This window comes from Astyanax mexicanus, chromosome 2 (genome assembly GCF_023375975.1).
Source record: "Astyanax mexicanus isolate ESR-SI-001 chromosome 2, AstMex3_surface, whole genome shotgun sequence".
Taxonomy (NCBI): domain Eukaryota; kingdom Metazoa; phylum Chordata; class Actinopteri; order Characiformes; family Acestrorhamphidae; genus Astyanax; species Astyanax mexicanus.
Window position 1 is genome coordinate 76,812,297 of NC_064409.1, and position 21,926 is coordinate 76,834,222.

Here is a 21,926-nt window from a genome sequence, read left to right on the forward strand (position 1 = left end):
CTTCTAATGGGAAAGCTAGAGGAAGCGCCTAAGTAAACAAAACTGTAATTCTTAAAAAAAACATTTTCTTTCAAAGTTAATCTAGCACTGGATGTTAATCTACACAGATTTCTCTTCTGAAAACTGTTCATTTGCGTGATTAAAGTGTTTCCGTTTATTGACTGTAAGCTCAGATTTTTTTTTTTTTGGTCCAAGGGTGAGTTTTCGATGAAGTTTCTCCAGCACTAAGGCTGGGTGCAGCAGCATTAGTATTAGCCGCGCTATTAGTAATTACAGCGCTAGTGGGATATGAAATTGCTGAAAGGAGCCTGATAGTGCTAGATTGAGGGACCCTGAGTGTTCCGGTATCCCAGGGCGCTATCAGCTATCAATTCGTGCCACAAAGCAAACTACAATCCTATACACTCGCCTCGTGAGATTCTTGAGAACAATGTTTAAGAATCAGTGAGAAAGTTGAAGTTAAAGCACCGGGGCTGGATACTTCAACAAGACAACGACTCTAAACACTAAACACGGCTCTAAATCTAAAAATAAAAGTACAATGTACTTATTATAATTCCTGTATTTTAAACACATGGATGACATGTAATACATTCTTTACACTAGTATACTAAAAACAATATATTACATGCCATCCATGTGTTGAGACAGTGAGACTTTGTCTGTTTACAAAATAAATCTTTGAGATTATGTAAATATTTGAAAGTTTTTTTTTACTAAAAACATTTACATTTCAGGAATTATAATATATTATGTATCATCAATTATAAAGCTTGCTAAAAGAAAGGATTGATTCAGTAAAAATAAATGAAGTAAAGTTTACTAAAAGAAAGGATTGATTCAGTAAAAATAAATGAAGTAAAGTTTACTAAAAGAAAGGATTGATTCAGTAAAAATAAATGAAGTAAAGTTTACTAAAAGAAAGGATTGATTCAGTAAAAATAAATGAAGTAAAGTTTATTAAAAGAAAGGATTGATTCAGTAAAATAAATGAAGTGAAGTTTACTAAAAGAAAGGATTGATTCAGTAAAAATAAATGAAGTAAAGTTTACTAAAAGAAAGGATTGATTCAGTAAAAATAAATGAAGTAAAGTTTACTAAAAGAAAGGATTGATTCAGTAAAAATAAATGAAGTAAAGTTTACTAAAAGAAAGGATTCATTCAGTAAAAATAAATGAAGTAAAGTTTAATAAAAGAAAGGATTGATTCAGTAAAAATAAATGAAGTAAAGTTTACTAAAAGAAAGGATTGACTGAAGTTCAGTTCACTTATTTACTCTATGTAACATTTAAGTCTTGAAACTGAGTTGAAGTTGCTGAAATGTATCTGAAATTAAATTTACTTAAATAAAAAGCAAGTGTAGAAAGTTGCGAAACTTTTTTTTTTTTTTTGGTAAATTTTACATAAATTTTTGTTTCAGTGTAGAAGATCAAACTCTACAAAAGATTCAAAAAGTCAAAAACGAAAAAAGGTTTACTGACCTGCCACCACCTGTAGGTCTCATTACTGAGCTCGCTGTTGGTCCTGGTCAGCAGAAGATGAACAGAATGGTTGAGTTTGTCGCTGAACCAGGAGTCGTCCTCCGGCGCCATGATGCAGCGCTGACAGGCGCAGCGTCCGGCCGCGATCCTCAGGGATCTGTTGAATAAGAGCGAGGGGTTGTGGAGGGTGCAGCTAAACAAAAACATGGAGAAGGAAACGATGAAGAGCATAACGCCCAGTGTGTGCTTCTTCCTCTTCTGGCACAACATCTTGGCCGACAGTCTGTTCAACAGTTCAACAGTCTTTAACTTATAGTCCTAAAACACAATAGCTTTACGTAGCTTTAGGTCCTTCACCTCGAGACGTACCACCTTGAGATCTCTTCCAGAGGTCAAGCCTCAAGAAGTCGTTCCTTTTCTTGCTCAGTTCTTCGATCTCAGTTCTTTTCGCCTTCTTTAAAAAGCTAAAGCGCTAAAGCGTCAAGGTTAATCCATCCAGTTTCCACACTCTTATTTCCCGTAGTTGAACTTGGAGGAGATGCTAATTAAATCGGCTTCTCCGGGAGGTGTCAACCAGGCTCATTTGTGCCGCAGAACTCTCAGCATTCATCACAGCTCCAGAGTGTGAAGAGGCGAGCGCAACAGGGTCAAGCGTCGGCCTTCTTCTCCGCTCAGGCTGTTGACTTAATGGGGTCAGCGCGGCGTCCGCCCACGTCCCAGCGTCCCTCCACCTAGGAAACAAACAGAAGGAGGGTTCAGACTAACTCAATTAATGACTTTTACTCTCTCTCTCTCTCTCTCTCTCTCTCTCTATCTATCTCTGAAGGTCACGCCCTTGTATTTGCCAGAGTCGATTCATGTGAACAAAAAGGCTGCTACTGGTTTCAACAGAATAAAACGAGTTAATCTGTATTCATTGCTAGAAAGCTGTTGGAATCCAAGCTTCCTAGAGTGCGGATTGCTTGTGTATTTTCTAGAGATCTGATACAGTATCGGTATCGGGGCCGATATTGGGTAATTTAACGTATCAGATATCGGGCGAGCACGGCCGATCCACTTACTGATCCATATTCCAGTCCACAGCTTGAACTGGACCATAAACCCGCCATAATGTTAACAGGAAACGCATCACTGATCCGGATTCCAGTTCCACAAATTACCCTAAACCCCCAGCAGCTTTAGTCTGCGGCTGACTGAGTAAAATTTATTCTCTGAACAAAAGGCTGCTACTGGTTTCAACAGAATAAAACAAGTTAATCTGTATTTATTGCTAGAAAGCTGCTGGAATCAAAGCTTCCTAGAGTGCGGTCTGGTTGTGTATTTTCTAGAGATGGCACCGATCCGATACAATATCGGTATCAGGGCCGATATTGACGAAATTTAACGTATCAGATATCGAGCGAGCGCGGCCGATCCACTTACCGATCCATAATCCAGTCCACAGCTTGAACTGGACCATAAACCTGCCGTAATGCTAACAGGAAACGCATCACGGATCCGGATTCCAGTTCCACAGTTTACCCTGAACCCCAAGCAGCTTCATTCTGCAGCTGACTGTGTAAAACTGTACACGCAGCAGGTAAAGCAGTTCAAATCTTATGATGTTTTTTTATCCAGTTTTTAAGTTTTTTTCATACTATCTTTATAATGTGATCTATTGTATGTTTAACATTGGTCTGAACAGTTCAAGCTCCTAAACTGACAATTAACAGCAGAGCTTCACGGGAAGTTTCGGTTTCTATTGGATAGGGCAAATGTCAGTGTCAGTGTATGTATATATAAACAGTGGTGTGTGTGTGTGTGTGTGTGTGTGTGTGTGTGGTGTTTATATGTATCTTTGTATTGCGAGCGGTACTCTGACGTTACGCTGCTGGGATCACACAGCTGCAGGTTCACCTTTACTGTCAACAGTACACAACATCAGCACACACACACACACACACACATATACACGTACACTGGCACAAAGCCGAAAAGCACCCTGCATGTTAATTACTGCATGTAGATTCCAGCAACCTGCACAGACCATCTGAGACAGATGAGTAAGTGTGTGTGTGTGTTTGTGTGTGAGTGCTGAACAGATGGCGCCGCGTCTGCGTTTGACAAACACAGCATCACTCCGACACACAGAGAGGATGACCCTGTACTGCAGGAAACAACCAGACTGACACTGATCAAAGATACAGAGAGAGAGAGAGAGAGAGAGAGAGAGAGAGATACAGAGAGAGAGAGTGAAACAACAGGTGAAATATGGAAAATGAAGGTCAGAAAGTAAAAAAGTGCGAGCGAGTGAGAGAGAGAGAGAGAGAAAGAGACAAGAGAGAGAGAAAGAGAAGCGAGAGAACGAGATAGAGGAAGGGAGGTGTAGAGAGAGAGAGAGAGAGAGAGAGAGAGAGAGAGGTAAAATGTGGAAAAAGTGAGAGTGAATGAGACAAAAGAAATAAAAGAGAGAGAGAGACAAAAGAGAGAAAGATAAGCGAGAGAAAGAGTGAGGGAGGGAGGGAGGGAGGGAGAGAAATAAACAACAGGTAAAACATGGAAAATTAAGGTCAGAAAGTGAAAAAGTGAGAGCAAGTGAGAGAGAGAAAAAAAGAGACAAGCGAGAGAGAAAGAGAAGCGAGAGAACGAGAGAGAGGGAGAGAGAGAAACAGGTGAAATATGGGAAATGAAGGCCAGAAACTGAAAAAGTGAGAGCGAGGGAGACAAAAGAAATAAAAAAGAGAGAGAGAGAGAGAGAAAGAGATATTGGCCCCTGTCCTACACTCTGCACAAGGCACGTTGTGATGTTCATTGCTATCTTACACCCCGCAACAGTCTGTTTTCACACCTTTCACCTGCATCGTTTAAATAGCAAAGATGCATTAAAATAACCTGGTGCGCCACTGACTGATTTAAACCCTGACAACAGTCTTTAGTCAGATGTTCATTCCTATCTTGGCAACACAGGTGCACCACATCTACACTCGAATATGAACAAAATACAATAAAATAACATTGCTGTTCCCGTGAATGAGCTGCATAAGCATCCTCACCTCTGCTGAGAATCGCAGAATTGCTGCTCTGTTAAAACAGCAATCCGCCAAAGTCAGAGCGCACCTGTTTTTTTTAAAGGGAATGGCAAGTGACACACTGATTGGTTTATTCCACGTTACACTCAGAATTAAACACAATCATGATTAATTAAGCGAATTAGTACATGCCTTTTGTGCATTTCGAGTCGTGCAAGGTGTACTTTTCTTGTCGTTACGATAGCAAAGACACAAGGACACGCTCTAAATCAAGCTTCATGGTGCACGGTTTACGGCTCATCTTTATAATGCTAAAAAGGAGAGCGAATGAGATGGGGTGTAGAGACAAAACAAAGGAACAAAGGAGAGACTAAAGTGCTGCCACTATGATCAGTAGGTTGCTGGTTCGAATCCCAGTCATGCAGCTTGCCATCAGCTGCCAGAGCCCTGAGAGAGCACAATTGGCCTTGCTCTCTCTGGGTGGGTACAGTAGATGGTGCTCTTTCCCCTCATCACTCCTAGGGTGATGTTGATCAGCACAAGGCTGCATCTGTGAGCTGATGTATCAGAACTGAGTCGCTGCGCTTTCCTCCCAGCTTAAGCACTGTGATGCTACTCAGCAATGCTGCATCAGCGGCAGTTCAGAAAGAGGCGGAGTCTCTCGGACTTGACATGTATCGAAGGAGGCATGTGCTAGTCTTTACCCTCCTAGTGTTGGGGCATCGCCAGCACTAGTGATAAGGGGAGTCCTTAACAATATACAGAGAAACAGAAGATAATATATATATATAGGAATGAAATAGAGAAACTAGAGTGAAGAAAGTACAGAGTGACTTCCTGTTCTGTAGATCTGTAGCTATACTATTACTACTACAACAATGCTATACTATACTACAACTATTATATAACTACTACACTATACTACATTATAACTACTACAGCTACACTATACTACAACTCCTATAACTATACTACAACTATACAATACTATAACTACTACAACTATACTATAACTACTACACTACACTACAGTATAACTACTACAACTATACTATACTATACTACAACTATTATATAACTACTACACAATACTACATTATAACTACTACAGCTACACTATACTACAACTCCTATAACTATACTACAACTATACAATACTATAACTACTACAACTATACTATAACTACTACAACTATACTATACTATAACTACTACACTACAGTATAACTATTACAACTATAATATAACTACTACAACTAAGCTATAAGTACTACAACTATACTACAGTATAACTACTACAACTATAATATACTATAACTACTACACCTATAATATACTATAATTACTACAACTATACTATAACAACTACACTATACCACAGTGTAACTACAACAACTATAATATACTATAACTACTACAACTCTACTATACTATAACTACTACCCTATACTACAGTGTAACTACTACAACTATAATATACTAAAACTACTACAACTATACTATACTATAACTACTACACTACACTGCAGTATAACTACTACAACTATAATATACTATAACTACTACACTATACTGCAGTATAACTACTACAACTATAATATACTATAAATACTACAACTATACTATATGCTAACTACTACAACTATATTATACTATAACTACTACACTGTACTACAGTATAACTACTACAGCTATAATATATCATAACTAATACACTATACTACAATATAACTACTACAACTATAATATACTATAACTACTACACTATACTACACTAACTACTACAACTATTATATACTATAATTACTACAACTATACTACACTATAACTACTACAACTATACTATAACTACTACACCAAACTGCCATATAACTACTACAACTATAGTACACTATAACTACTACAACTATACTGTACTGTAACTACTTCAACTATACTATGTTACAACTATACTATAACTACTACACTATACTACATTATAACTACTACAGCTACACTATACTACAACTCCTATAACTATAGTACAACTATACAATACTATAACTACTACAACTATACTATAACTACTACACTACACTACAGTATAACTACTACAACTATACTATACTACAACTATTATATAACTACTACACTATACTACATTATAACTACTACAGCTACACTATACTACAACTCCTATAACTATACTATAAATACTACAACTATACTATAACTACTACAACTATACTATACTATAACTACTACACTACACTACAGTATAACTACTACAACTATACTATACTACAACTCCTATAACTATACTACAACTATACAATACTATAACTACTACAACTATACTATAACTACTACACTACACTACAGTATAACTACTACAACTATACTATACTATACTACAACTATTATATAACTACTACACAATACTACATTATAACTACTACAGCTACACTATACTACAACTCCTATAACTATACTACAACTATACAATACTATAACTACTACAACTATACTATAACTACTACAACTATACTATACTATAACTACTACACTACAGTATAACTATTACAACTATAATATAACTACTACAACTAAGCTATAAGTACTACAACTATACTACAGTATAACTACTACAACTATAATATACTATAACTACTACACCTATAATATACTATAATTACTACAACTATACTATAACAACTACACTATACCACAGTGTAACTACAACAACTATAATATACTATAACTACTACAACTCTACTATACTATAACCACTACCCTATACTACAGTGTAACTACTACAACTATAATATACTAAAACTACTACAACTATACTATACTGTAACTACTACACTATACTGCAGTATAACTACTACAACTATAATATACTAAAACTACTACAACTATACTATACTATAACTACTACACTACACTGCAGTATAACTACTACAACTATAATATACTATAACTACTACAACTATACTATACTATAACTACTACACGATACTGCAGTATAACTACTACAACTATAATATACTATAAATACTACAACTATACTATATGCTAACTACTACAACTATATTATACTATAACTACTACACTGTACTACAGTATAACTACTACAGCTATAATATATCATAACTAATACACTATACTACAATATAACTACTACAACTATAATATACTATAACTACTACACTATACTACACTAACTACTACAACTATTATATACTATAATTACTACAACTATACTACACTATAACTACTACAACTATACTATAACTACTACACCAAACTGCCATATAACTACTACAACTATAGTACACTATAACTACTACAACTATACTGTACTGTAACTACTTCAACTATACTATGTTACAACTATACTATAACTACTACACTATACTACACTATAACTACTACAGCTATACTATACTATGACTACTACAACTAAACTAAACTATAACTACTACAACTGTAATATAACTACTAAAACTATACTATACTACAACTACTACAACTATACTACACTATAACAACTATAATATACTACAGCTTTACTATAACTATTACAACTATACTATAACTACTACAACTATACTATAACTACTACACTACACTACAGTATAACTATTACAACTGTAATATAACTACTACAACTACACTATAAGTACTACAACTATACTACAGTATAACTACTACAACTATAATATACTATAACTACTACAACTATAATATACTATAATTAGCACAACTATACTATACTATAACTACTACACTATACTACACTGTAACTACTACAACTATAATATACTAAAACTACTACAACTATACTATACTATAACTACTACACTATACTGCAGTATAACTACTACAACTATATTATACTATAACTACTACAACTATGCTATACGCTAACTACTACAACTATACTATACTATAACTACTACACTGTACTACAGTAGAACTACTACAGCTATAATATACTATAACTACTACACTATAATATACGCTTACTACTACAACTATACTTTACTATAATTATTACACTGTACTATAGTATAACTACTACAGCTATAATATACTATAACTACTACACTATACTACAGTGTAACTACTACAACTATACTATAACTACTAAACTATACTACAGTATAACTACTACTATAATATATTATAACTACTACACTATACTACATTACTAATACAAGTATTATATACTATAACTACTACAACTATACTATATTATAACTACTAAAACTATACTATAACTACTACACTAAACTGCTGTATAACTACTACAACTATAATACACTATAACTACTACGACTATACTGTACTATAACTACTACAACTATACTATATTACAACTATACTATAACTACTACACTATACTACTCTATAACTACTACAGCTATACTATACTATGACTACTACAACTAAACTAAACTATAACTACTACAACTATAATATATTATAACTACTAAACTATACTACACTATAACTACTACAACTATACTACACTATAACAACTATAATATACTACAGCTTTACTACAACTACTACAACTATACTATATCTACTACACTATACTACATTATAACTACAACTATACTATAACTACTACAACTATGCTATACTACAACTACTGTACTATAACTAATACAACTATACTATCCTATAAATACTACAACTGTACTATAACTCCTAAAACTATACTATACTATAACTACTACACTATACTACATTATAACTACTACAGCTAAAATATACTATAACTACTATAACTATACTACAACTGCCATTGTGCTAAATTATGCAGCTTTTATTATAATTATACTACACTGTAACTACATGAGTTTTTTAAATGATTCAGCTCCAGATCACGATCGCCTTTTCTCCAGCAGGAATTGGAGTATTTTTTGGGTCAGACCCGTCAGATTTCAGAGCGCAATTTCAGCACAGACCCTTCTGCAGCCGTGATTATATATATATATATATATATATATATATATATATATATATATATATATATATATATATATATATATATATATATATATATAAAACCAGAGTACAACATTTTTCATTACTGGTTTCAGCCTCGGCGGCACGGTGGGCTGCGGTGGTCTCCCAACAACAAACACACGGCCGCAGAACCCAAACGCTAAAATAATGAAGCAGAATCTGCAGAGGGAATTACAGCAGTGCCACCAAATTAAACTGTCACATCATGATTTCCTCTGTCCTGAAACTGGAGACCGTAAAAAAAACCCATGAAAATAAATAAATAAATAAATAAATAAAAATATCGCAGTGCAATAAATAAATAGTTTTACTGCAGGTAACGGTAAGCTAATATTACAAAATCATCAGGACTAACGTTAGACACCAGACCAGATTTAAATCAGGTTTTGGTGCTTAAAGAAATCTGCATGGTCCTGGAAGTTCTGCATTCCTTCTTTTCTATCACACCTCACTTACTGTAACTATACCTCAGCCTGCTGGATCTGTGGTCTCGAAAGGAATGGTGGAAACCGCAGTTTGAGTCTTGTAATTTATTACGTTTTAAATGCAAACCTGAGGAATAAGTAAAATAAGTAAGTATAAAATAAACATAATTAGACGGACTGTGACCTGCCCAACTATGGACTTCAGTTTAAAAAAAAAACATTTACATGTTTTTTTATGTAATTACACAGTTAATTACACAGCTATAATATAATTACATTTGCATTTGAAAAAATACTAAATTCTCTACTACCACATACAAACAAAACTACTATAACTATACTAACTATACCAAAACTACTATAACTACACTATGACTACTACTATACTATGCCTACTATATACTATACCCTGGTATGTGTAAATATATATATATATATATATATATATATATATATATATATATATATATATATATATATATATAGTACACATATATAACTACATGACTGAGTTTAGTATAGTACAACTATACTATACTATAACTACTACAACTATACTACACTATAACAACTATACTATACTACAACTTAAGTATAACTTCTACACTATACTAAACTACAACTATTATACTATAAATACTACAACTATACTATAACTACTATAACTACACTATAACACCTATAACTATACTACAACTATACTATACTATAACTACTACACTATACAACAATATAACTACCACAGCTATAATATACTATAACTACTATAACTATACTACAACTGCCATTGTGCTAAATTATGCAGCATTTATTATAACTATACTATACTATACTATACTATACTGTTTTTCAAATGATTCAGCTCCAGATCTCGATCGCCTTTTCTCAAGCAGAAATAGGAGTATTAAATTCTCTACTACCACATACAAACAAAACTACTATAACTATACCATAACTACTAAAACTACACTATGACTACCATCACTACTATACTACTACTACTGACTACTATACCCTGGTATATATATATATATATATATATATATATATATATATATATATATATATATATATATATATATATATATATATAGAACACATATATAACTACATGATTGAGTATAGTATAGTACAACTATGCTATACTATAACTACTACAACTATACTACACTATAACAACTATACTATATAACTACACGAGTGAGTTTTTCAAAGTATTTGCCTACAAAAAAGCAAAAAAAATGCTTTGGGTGTTCAATATATGGTCTTTACTATTTTTGTAAATTAAAACATTTTGATATAACGTTTGCTAAGTTTTATTTTTTCATTTGTATAAATTTTAAACATTTCAAAAGACAAGAGTTTCAGAAACGTATATTATTTAGGCTAATTTTATATTCCAATTCCATCTATGTTCAATTCCATTTCAAAATGTAATGCTTGATGTATTTTGTAATTTTGCTACTATTATTATTATTATTATTATTATTATTATTATTATTATTATTATTATTATTATTATTATATTTGCAATACATATAATATTATAAAATATTTTACAATTATATATTGTACATATATTGTACAAAAAAGGTTATTGTGACAGGCCTAACAATAATAATATATTTTAATTTTAAAAAAAGTATCTTTCTTTAAAAATATATATCTGTTTTATTGTGCTTTTGTATATTTATCACCTTATATTCAGAAAAATATTTTTTTGAATTACACCATTAATTACACAGAATTAGCATTTAACTGCATTGTATTTTATTTTGGTTTAATATATTTGTTATATTATTGTGTTTCATTTCAATTTCAATGTCTAGATTGTATTAATGTTTAAAAAAAATAATTGCCTTATTATATTATTATAAATGGTCTAGTGATAATATATTATAATATATTATAATACATAAATAAATAAATTTTGCTCATTTTACTCTTACAGATTTATAACAGCTGTATGTGATCTGATCAGTTGTGTCTCCAGAAGAGCAGAGATTTACAGAGTTTCAGTCTCTTACCTCAGAGATAAAAGAGCAGGTGCACATCTGCCCAGACACCAGCAACATCTGCTCACAGAGCTTCTTCACCAGCGCTGTCCTTCTCACACACACACACACCCTCACACACCGCGACTGCACAGCCTGCCGTCTGCACCGGCGTCCTACACTAAACCCCACACTGCTCCGCCCTCAGCCAGGGACGGTGTCAGTCAGAGAGTGGGGATTTTAGTTTCAGCCTGATCCTCAGGTTGGATTGAAAGAGTATGAGGAAATAAAAACAGCTGTGCACTGTGCAATAATACCACATTCTACTGAGTAAAACACGCCTCTCAAAACATGTGATGCAATCAGAACTCTGTAACACCTTACCAACCCACCTGTTAACAACAGTGACCACCTATAGCAACTCTTTATCAACTAACATCTATACTATAGCAGAACCATAGCAACCCACCCATTAACAACAGTAACCACCTATAGCAACTCTTTATCAACTAACATCTATAATATAGCAACAACTTATCAACCAACCCTTACTTCAAAGCAACACCGTGGCAACTAATCCATTAGCATAGTGGCCACATAGCAACACTTTAGCAAACAACATCTATACCATAGCAACACCTTACCAACACATCCATTAGCAACAGTAACCACCTAAAGCAACACCTTATCTATTAACATCAATACCATTGCAACACCTTACCAACCCACCCATTAGCAACAGTGACCACCTATAGTGACATTTTAGTGACACTTTAGCAAACATCTATACTATAGCAATACCTTACCAACCCACCCAGTAGCAACAGTGACCACCTATAGCAACACTTCATCAACTAACATCTATACTATGATAACACTTTAGCAACTTACATCTACAGTATACAATAGCAACACCTTACCAACCCACACATTAGCAACAGTGACCACCTATAGCAACACTTTAGCAAATAACACCTATACTATAGAAAAACAACAGCAACACTAGCAACCAATCCCTACATCATAGCAACACCTTACCAACCCATTAGCATAGTTTTCACCTAGTAACTCCTTAGCAGCCATCCCCTATAATCATAGCAACATACTTCATACTACTTCATACTACTTTATAGCAACACCTTACCAACCAACCAGCCCACTAGCAACAGCAACCACCTATAACAACACTATAGAAACCAACACCTACTTCATAGCAACACCTTACCAACCCACTCTTTAGCAACAGCAACCACCTATAACAACACTATAGAAACCAACACCTGCTTCATAGCAACACCTTACCAACCCACTCTTTAGCAACAGCAACCACCTATAACAACACTATAGAAACCAACACCTACTTCATAGCAACACCTTACCAACCCACTCTTTAGCAACAGCAACCACCTATAACAACACTATAGAAACCAACACCTACTTCATAGCAACACCTTACCAACCCACTCTTTAGCAACAGCAACCACCTATAACAACACTATAGAAACCAACACCTACTTCATAGCAACACCTTACCAACCCACTCTTTAGCAACAGCAACCACCTACAGCAACTATACAGTAGCAATCGTAGTAACACCTTATCAACCGACATCTATGCCTGAACAACCAGCCCCTACAGTAGATCACAGAAACCCTTCTGATCTGCTAAAACACAGGTATTTTCTGCAGGAAAAGCACTTTTATTAATATTCCTACTGGTCCCGTGTTTATCATATCTTACAGCACAGTGCTGACGATAGCGCTTCAGCTGTTCTCTGCAGTGAGAGCCTCTGTTTGTCAATCATAAACGCTGTGCTAAATATTCATGAATTCCCTGGACGCTCCTCCACAGCTGAACAGAGCTCGGCTTTCACGCTGCCTGAGATGAATTCATCAGTCAGAGTGATGACGAATCAACTTACAGTAATTAAACTCTGAATAAGAACAAACCATAAAATTCCTAATGTTCAGAAACCTGTGAGACAGGAGCTGGAGTTCTGTACTGTTAACTCTTTAAGCTCTGGATTTACCCTGTTCTTATAGATCTTTAGAGTTAAAATGTGCAGACTTGGATGTAAGGTGCTCTTATACTAGGACGCACTGTCAACCAAGAATATTCAGCAAACATTTTTTGTTCAGAAAATGGCAAAACAAGCAATTTCTGTTTTCAACCAAATATGTAAAAAGACAAAATGATTAATGCTAACGACTTTTCCACCTTGTAATACCTTAGTAATCTCCTAGAAACACCTTAACAACCACCTTGTAATATCTTAGTAGTTACATAGAAACACATTAACAAATACCACGTAATACCTTAGCAGCCAACAACTATACAGTAGTTACACTTCAGCAACTACTATGCAACATCTTAGCAGCCATCAACTATACAGTAATAAAAGCTTGGCAACCACTTAGCAACGTCTAAGCAGTCAACAACTATACAGTAGTACACCTTAGTAACCACTTTAGATATATAGCATACTGCCATGCCACTTAGCAACATCTTAGCAGCCATCCCCTATAATCATAGCAACACAAATTGGCAGCAACCACCTATAGCAACACTTTAGCAACTAACAGCTATACCATAGCAACACCTTACCAACCCACCCATTAACATCAGTGACCACCTATAGCAACACTTAATTAACTAACCCCTATATCATAGCAACCCCTTCCCAACCCACCCATAATTGGCAGCAACCACCTGCAGCAAAACTTTAGCAACTAACATCTATACCATAGCAACACCTTAACAATCCACTCTTTAACAAAAGTGACCACCTATAGCAACACTTTAGCAAATAACATCTATACCATAGCAACACCTTGCCAACCCACCCATTAACAACAGTGACCACCTATAGCAACACTTAATTAACTAACATCTGTACCATGGCAACACCTTACAAACCCACTCATTAACAACAGCGACCACCTATAGCATCACTTTATTAACTAACATCTATACCATAGCAACACCTTACCAACCCACCCATTAAAAACAGCGACCACTTATAGCAACACTTTATCAACTAACATCTATACCATAGCAACACCTTACCAACCCACCCATTAACAACAGTGACCACCTATAACAATACTTAATTAACTAACATCTGTATTATAGCAAAACCATAGAAACCCACCCATTAACAACAGCAACCACCTATACCAACACTTTAGCATCTAACATCTGTACTATAGTAAAAAACCATAGCAGCCCACCCATAAGGGATAGCGACCACCTATACCAACACTTTAGCATCTAACATCTGTACTATAGTAAAAAACCATAGCAGCCCACCCATAAGGGATAGCGACCACCTATAACAAAACTTTAGCAACTAACATCTATACCATAGCAAACCACTCTTTAGCAAGAGCAACCATCCTCTCTGTCATCTGGTCTGGCTGATTTAGAACAAAACCCTGTTACTGAAGTTAGGTTGGAAGTCTTTAACCCACTTCCACAGCTAGAACTAGAGAAAATTATCTCCTCTTCAAACAGCACAACCTGCACACTTGATGCTGTTCCCACAAAATTATTAAAGCAGGTACTGCCAGATATAATTAAACCTCTGTTAATGATAGTAAACTCATCACTCACCCTGGGCCATGTACCCAAAGCCTTTAAAATAGCTGTAATTAAACCTCTGATCAAGAAACCAAATCTTGATCCTAGTGTACTGTCTAACTATAGACCTATTTCAAACTTACCCTTTATTTCTAAGATTTTAGAAAAAGCTGTAGCCCAACAACTTTGCTCTTACCTGCAAAGAAACCAGATCTATGAAAAATTTCAATCTGGATTTAGGCCTTATCATAGCACTGAGACAGCTTTAGTTAGAATAACAAACAATCTACTTATAGCCGCCGACCAAGGCTGTGTTTCCTTACTCGTACTTCTCGATCTGAGCGCAGCCTTTGATACAATAGATCATACTATCCTTTTAGAAAGACTAGAGAACATGGTCGGTGTAACCGGAACTGCCTTAGCATGGTTTAAATCGTACTTAACCGATCGCTATCAGTTTGTGAGGTTAAATGATATGTCTTCCAGTTATACCAAGGTAAGATATGGAATTCCACAAGGCTCTATATTAGGACCGTTATTATTTACATTATATATGCTCCCACTGGGCAAAGTTATTAGAAAACACAATGTAAATTTTCATTGTTATGCGGATGACACGCAGCTCTTCATATCAGCCAAACCTGATGACAGAGTGAGATTAAAGAAAATCGAGGATTGTGTAGAAGATGTAAAATCATGGATGTCGCACAACTTCCTCCTATTAAATAGTGATAAAACAGAAGTTCTCCTATTAGGCCCCAAAGCTGCTAGAAATAAATTATCAGACTTAATGCTAAATCTGGCTGACTTCTCAGCCACCCCTGGTTCAGCTGCTAAAAACCTTGGAGTTATCATAGATTCAGATCTAGCATTCGATAAACACATATCTAATGTTACTAGAACAGCTTTTCTACACCTCCGTAATATTGCCAAGCTAAGAAATGCCCTATCACTGCATGACGCAGAAAAATTAGTACATGCCTTTATTACCTCAAGGCTAGATTATTGTAATGCGCTACTGTCTGGATGTTCCGGCAGTAACTTAAATAAACTTCAGCTAGTTCAAAATGCTGCAGCCAGGGTCCTTACTAAAACTAGAAAATTTGACCATATTAGTCCAGTACTATCAGCACTGCACTGGCTTCCAGTCAAATTCCGCATAGACTATAAAATTCTCCTGTTAACATATAAAGCCCTACACGGGCTCGCTCCTGAGTATTTACAAGACCTCATCTCCTGTTATGAACCACCACGATTACTTAGATCTCAGGGTGCTGGTTTATTAGTAGTTCCTAAAATTCAGAGGAGCTCTGCAGGAGGAAGAGCTTTCTCTTATAAAGCGCCTCAACTCTGGAATAATCTCCCCGAATATGTTCGGGACTCAGACACAGTCTCATTCTTTAAGTCTAGACTGAAAACTTACTTGTTTAGTATAGCTTTTGGTAATTAACGTTTTTCCCTTTAGATAAGGCTGCAGATTCAGGGGTTCATGGACAGAGGAAATTGTGGTAAACTGAGATGCTGGTGCTGCTGTTCTCCCACTGCACACGGTCACTCAGGTTTGTGGACGGTGGAGTGGGTGGATGCTGGTGTTTCAGGGTGCCTCCATGTCTATGTTACCTTCTGGCTCTCTGCCTTTAGTTAGGCTGTTTTATTCAGTTCTGCCGGAGTCATTTGCCACACTCTGATAATGTTTTAATATTCTCAGTTTTGCATAAATCCAGTAAAAACTAATTCCATCTCTCTGCTTTCCTCCGAGTTACTGACTGCCCACCTGTCTGACCCGATACCGATGTTGGACCCTCAGGCTCTCGCGTCTCCTGTCCGGCCAGACTGATGGAATTTTCTGAAGTCAGCTCTTCTCCACCACCACCACAGATCAGCTGCTCATCGACCATCTTACTCTCCACTACAGATTACATCCAAGCCATTAGTGGCGCTATTACACTCCTGAGTACATAAAACCTATATGGATGTATAAAAGACTTTTTAAATTTTAATTTAAAAGCCGTTTGACCAGTGGTAGGATGGTCCCCCCTTTAATGTGAGTCTTGGTCCTCCCAAGGTTTCTTCCTCCTCCTGCAGCTCTGAGGGAGTTTTTCCTTGCCTCCGCGCTCACTGGGGGTTCTGTATTCTGTATTTTCTATGTTTAATGTTTTGCCTGATTCTTTGTCCTGTAATCATGTTTCTGTAAAGCTGCTTTGTGCCAACACCTGTTGTAAAAAGCGCTATACAAATAAATTTGATTTGATTTGATATAGCAACTATACAGTAGTAACACCTTATCAACCGACATCTATGCCTGAACAACCAGCCCCTACAGTAGATCACAGAAACCCTTCTGATTTGCTAAAACACAGGTATTTTCTGCAGGAAAAGCACTTTTATTAATATTTCTACTGGTCCGGTGTTTATCATATCTTACAGCACAGTGCTGACGATAGCACTTCAGCAGAAGCTTTAAAAGCTCTTGGTAAAGATCTGGCTTTGACCATTGCCATTAAGTTTGAAGGATCTGGTTCTTTTCTGGTTTTGTAGTCCAGCGTCTGAGAGGGTTTTGAATCTGATGCAAGCGGCAACAAGAAGCCATAAGGGAACGCAGAAAGAGAGTCACATGACTGAACTTCAGAAGACAAGAGGTGAAGCCTTGAAATGGTAAGTGGTTGCACAAGTACTTGAGTGGCTTCCTTAGAAAGAAACTGTGGAATTCCTTGAATGTTTTCAAGGATTAATCTACATGGCCAGATGAGTCAGATGTGCAACATGGCTCGAGAATGATAGCTAGTAATAGTTACAGTGTGACTACAGTGTACAGTGTGGCTGTAGTTCTTGAAATGAACACTAGGGCTAGCCCTAGTGAGGACGCAAAAAATATGTCTTTCGCAGCTCAAAACATGCAAGAGGCATGAACTAATTCTCTTAATTAATCATGGGTGTGGTTAATTTTGGGCATAGCGTGAAATTAACCAATCAGTGTGTCAGTTGTCATTTCCTTTAAGAGCCAGGTGAGTTCTGACTTTGGCGCGTTCGTATCTTAACAGTGCAGCGCTTTTGTGCGTCTCATTCACGCTGTGACCACCACCAGCAGATGACATGTCTTTCCAAACTATACATCACTGATTGGTGGAAACTTCACACTAGACCTCGAGCAGTTTGGACTGTGTGTCTCTCCACTCCTCCTCCAGACTCTGCTCCCTTGATTTATAAATGAAATGTAAAATGTACTGATGATCAGTGATGGTTTGGAGAGACATGCTGATCATCTGCTGGTGTTGATCCACTGTGTTTTATTATCAAGTCTAAAGTCAGTGCAGTTTTGTTTTCCCACAAAATCTTACAGCACTTCATGCTGCTTCCCTCTGCTGCTGACAACTTTTATAGAGATGCAGATTTCATTTTCCAGCAGGACTTGGTCCACTGCACACACTGCTTCCAAAAGTACCGATTAGTCTTATTTATAATATTCAAATTTTCTGAGACACTGACTTTTTTGGGTTTTTATTGGCTGTAACCAATAATCATAATCATTAATAAAAGCAATAAATGCTTAAAATAGATCACTCTGTGTTTATTACATCTATATAATATATGTGTTTTACATTTTGAACTGAATTACTGGAATAAATTTAGTTTTTTATGATATTCATTTTTTTTAGATGCTCTTGTAATAATAATACATTCTACACATTAACAGTGTGGAAATGTATGTAAAGTGACACTTTAAAATTGTGACATTTTACATTTAAAAATATATATTTATACAGTACAGGCCAACAATTTGGACACACCTTCTCTTTTTCTATGCATTTTCTTTATATTTTCATAACTATTTACATTGTAGATTCTCACTGAAGCATCAAAACTATGAATGAACACATGTGGAGTTTTATGTACTTAACAAAAAAGGTGAAATAACTTTAAAAAACATGTTTTATATTCTAGTTTCTTCAAAACAGCCACCCTTTGCTCTGATTACTGCTTTACACACTCTTGGCATCATTCTCTCAATGAGCTTCAAGAGGTGGCCACCTGAAATGAAAAGTTTTCCAACAGTCTTGAAGGAAGGAGTTCCCAGAGGTGTTTATTAGCACTTGTTGGCCCTTTGCCTTCTTCACTCTGTGCTCCAGCTCACCCCAAACCATCTGGATTGGGTTCAGATAGAAGTTTCTCAACACTGTAAATCCTGTAGATAATCTTTATTCTTGATCTGTTTGTTTGATTCAGTGATAAGTTCTGTCTTTACACTTCACATGTGTTTGTGGCAGATCTTTGGAGGAATCAAATGCAGAACAAACTATGAATAAGCTGATCCACAGAGCAACAAGCCCTAAACCCTGAAACAAACTGAAACCCACATGGACTGTGTGCTGTGGAAACAGACGGGTTTAATGTTTCACTGTTTAATTACTTTGCTTGTTTAATCCACCTGTTCGCGTGCACTGTGGTTTCAATTCCGATTGTTCCTGAGCACACTCTGTTCATTCCACTGCTTTTGCATGAGCAGAACATCACCTCATATTTCTAGAGGTCATTGGCAGTTCACATGATCTGATCTGATTCTGAACACATTTGAAGAAAAATGTGTAAATGTGACTTTTTTTTATCCACCAGCTACGATTTAACAACAGTTTATCTGATAAAGAAAGTTCTGATGGTCTACCATATTAAATATTAAATGAAATCTAATTTCCTATTAAAAACTAACATGCTTACTTAGATCATACAGTTGCAAAAAAAAATAAATTGTATGTAAACCCTTTGGGCATAAATTAGTCATTAAATGTCAAAAAAATAGACTGGTGAACTTATGATGAGAATCTGATGAGAGCCAGTTTCATCATCATCTCGCTTTTTCAGTCTTTGCGACTGCACTTGAGGACACTTTCAAAGTTTGACTGACCTTCATTTCTTCTAAAAGTCAAGTTTAAGTAGTTGTTGCTTCTCATAACCTGGATTAGAACATTACTCAAATATTCACCTGTAACTTTACCTCTCACTACTTTACTTTAACTGATGCTCTCAAACACTTTATTAAGAGACAAGAAATGAACTCTTGACTCTGAGTTCAGCACAGCTGTTAACTGAAAGCCAAATCTAAAATATAAAGCATATTCTGTTTTTTTTTTAAACACTATTTTTTGTTTACTAAATAATTCCATACGCTTTTTCCATAGTTTGAATGACTTTAAAAAACTAATTAAAAAATTATTTTCCTCAAAGTGATTTTTAAATAAGCTGAACAAAAAATATTGAATTGCACCATAAACTATAGCAAACTAATCACATCTGTTGCAGCATTTTTATGCTGTCAGGTGCAGGGCAGAAAGACATTTCCAACACACCTTTCTTGAAGTCAAGGTCTTGAGTCTTCCAATAAGGTTTGACATGTTTATTTGTCTTTCAGGCATCCAAGGGTTCATTTTTTACAGTTACATTGCCTGTCTAACATCCTTAACTAAAATTGACCAAAAAGGGGTGGTTGAAAAGCTGAACTGCTCCCACCCTGCGAACCTTCCTCCTGCTGCCACTCTCTCTACAAGCATAATACAAAATCAAAATAATCTACAGCATACTAACTCAAATCCTAACTAACACATTTACATATACAACTTAAATTTAATTTACTGTAAACATAAACAAATAATTTACCAAAAAATATATATTGGCTCCAACATCCGGCCCCTAATTGTGGACTGCGCAATTATAAAATAAATTAGGAGCCTCTTATCAATATCCTTAAAGTTCAATCAAAATCAATCATATACAACCTTTTTATACTCATATTAAGTCCAATTTCTTGGTTGTTTCATCTGGTCTTCAAAGTACTTCCTTTGTCGTTTGTTGGTTTTGGGGTCAGAGGTCTCTAGTACTTGACCCACCGTAGGAGCTCAGTCTTTACCATTGGCTCTTTTCATCAGCAGCTTCCAAAAGTAAACATAGTTTACTAATTGGTCTATGAAGTACATTTGTTTTAGTTTTAAGCAACACACTTCGAACAAGTCCTTGAGTGTCGGGGAAGGTTTTTATAACACGTCCCATGAGCCATGTGTTTCTTGGGGCAGTGTCATCTACTATAACCACCACATCTCCTACCATTAGATTCCTTGTTGTTTGCTGCCACTTGCATCTTTGCTGCATAACTGGAAGATATTCCCTGATCCAGCGTTTCCAAAAGAGATCAGCAATATACTGTACTTGCTTCCATCTTCGTCTTAGGTATAAATCATCTCTTTTGAAGAGACCAGGTGGCAAGACTGGCTGTGCTTTTAATGAAAGCAAATGGTTGGGTGTTAGAGGTTCAAGATCATTGGGATCATCCGAAACTGTGGTTAAAGGGCGATCATTCATAATGGCCTCTACTTCACACATAACTGTCTGTAAAGATTCATCATCAAGAATCTGTTCTTTTGTCACTGA

The 21,926-nt window shown here is 35.6% G+C and overlaps 1 protein-coding gene across 5 annotated transcripts in view; it reads right to left on the reverse strand.

Annotated features, from left to right (window-relative positions):
* The window catches only part of st3gal1l3 (ST3 beta-galactoside alpha-2,3-sialyltransferase 1, like 3), a 385,371-nt gene that overhangs the window by 51,089 nt on the left and 312,356 nt on the right, over positions 1 to 21,926 (reverse strand). For 4 of the 5 annotated variants that reach the window (XM_049475270.1, XM_049475269.1, XM_022671937.2 and 1 more), the window contains one exon: positions 1,482 to 2,212. In XM_049475270.1, the coding sequence (XP_049331227.1) occupies positions 1,482 to 1,751 (270 nt within the window). In that variant the 5' untranslated portion in view covers positions 1,752 to 2,212. Of the gene's footprint in view, positions 1 to 1,481; positions 2,213 to 11,963; positions 12,304 to 21,926 lie in introns of those variants that run through there. The other variant, XM_022671939.2, reaches the window with a different exon arrangement.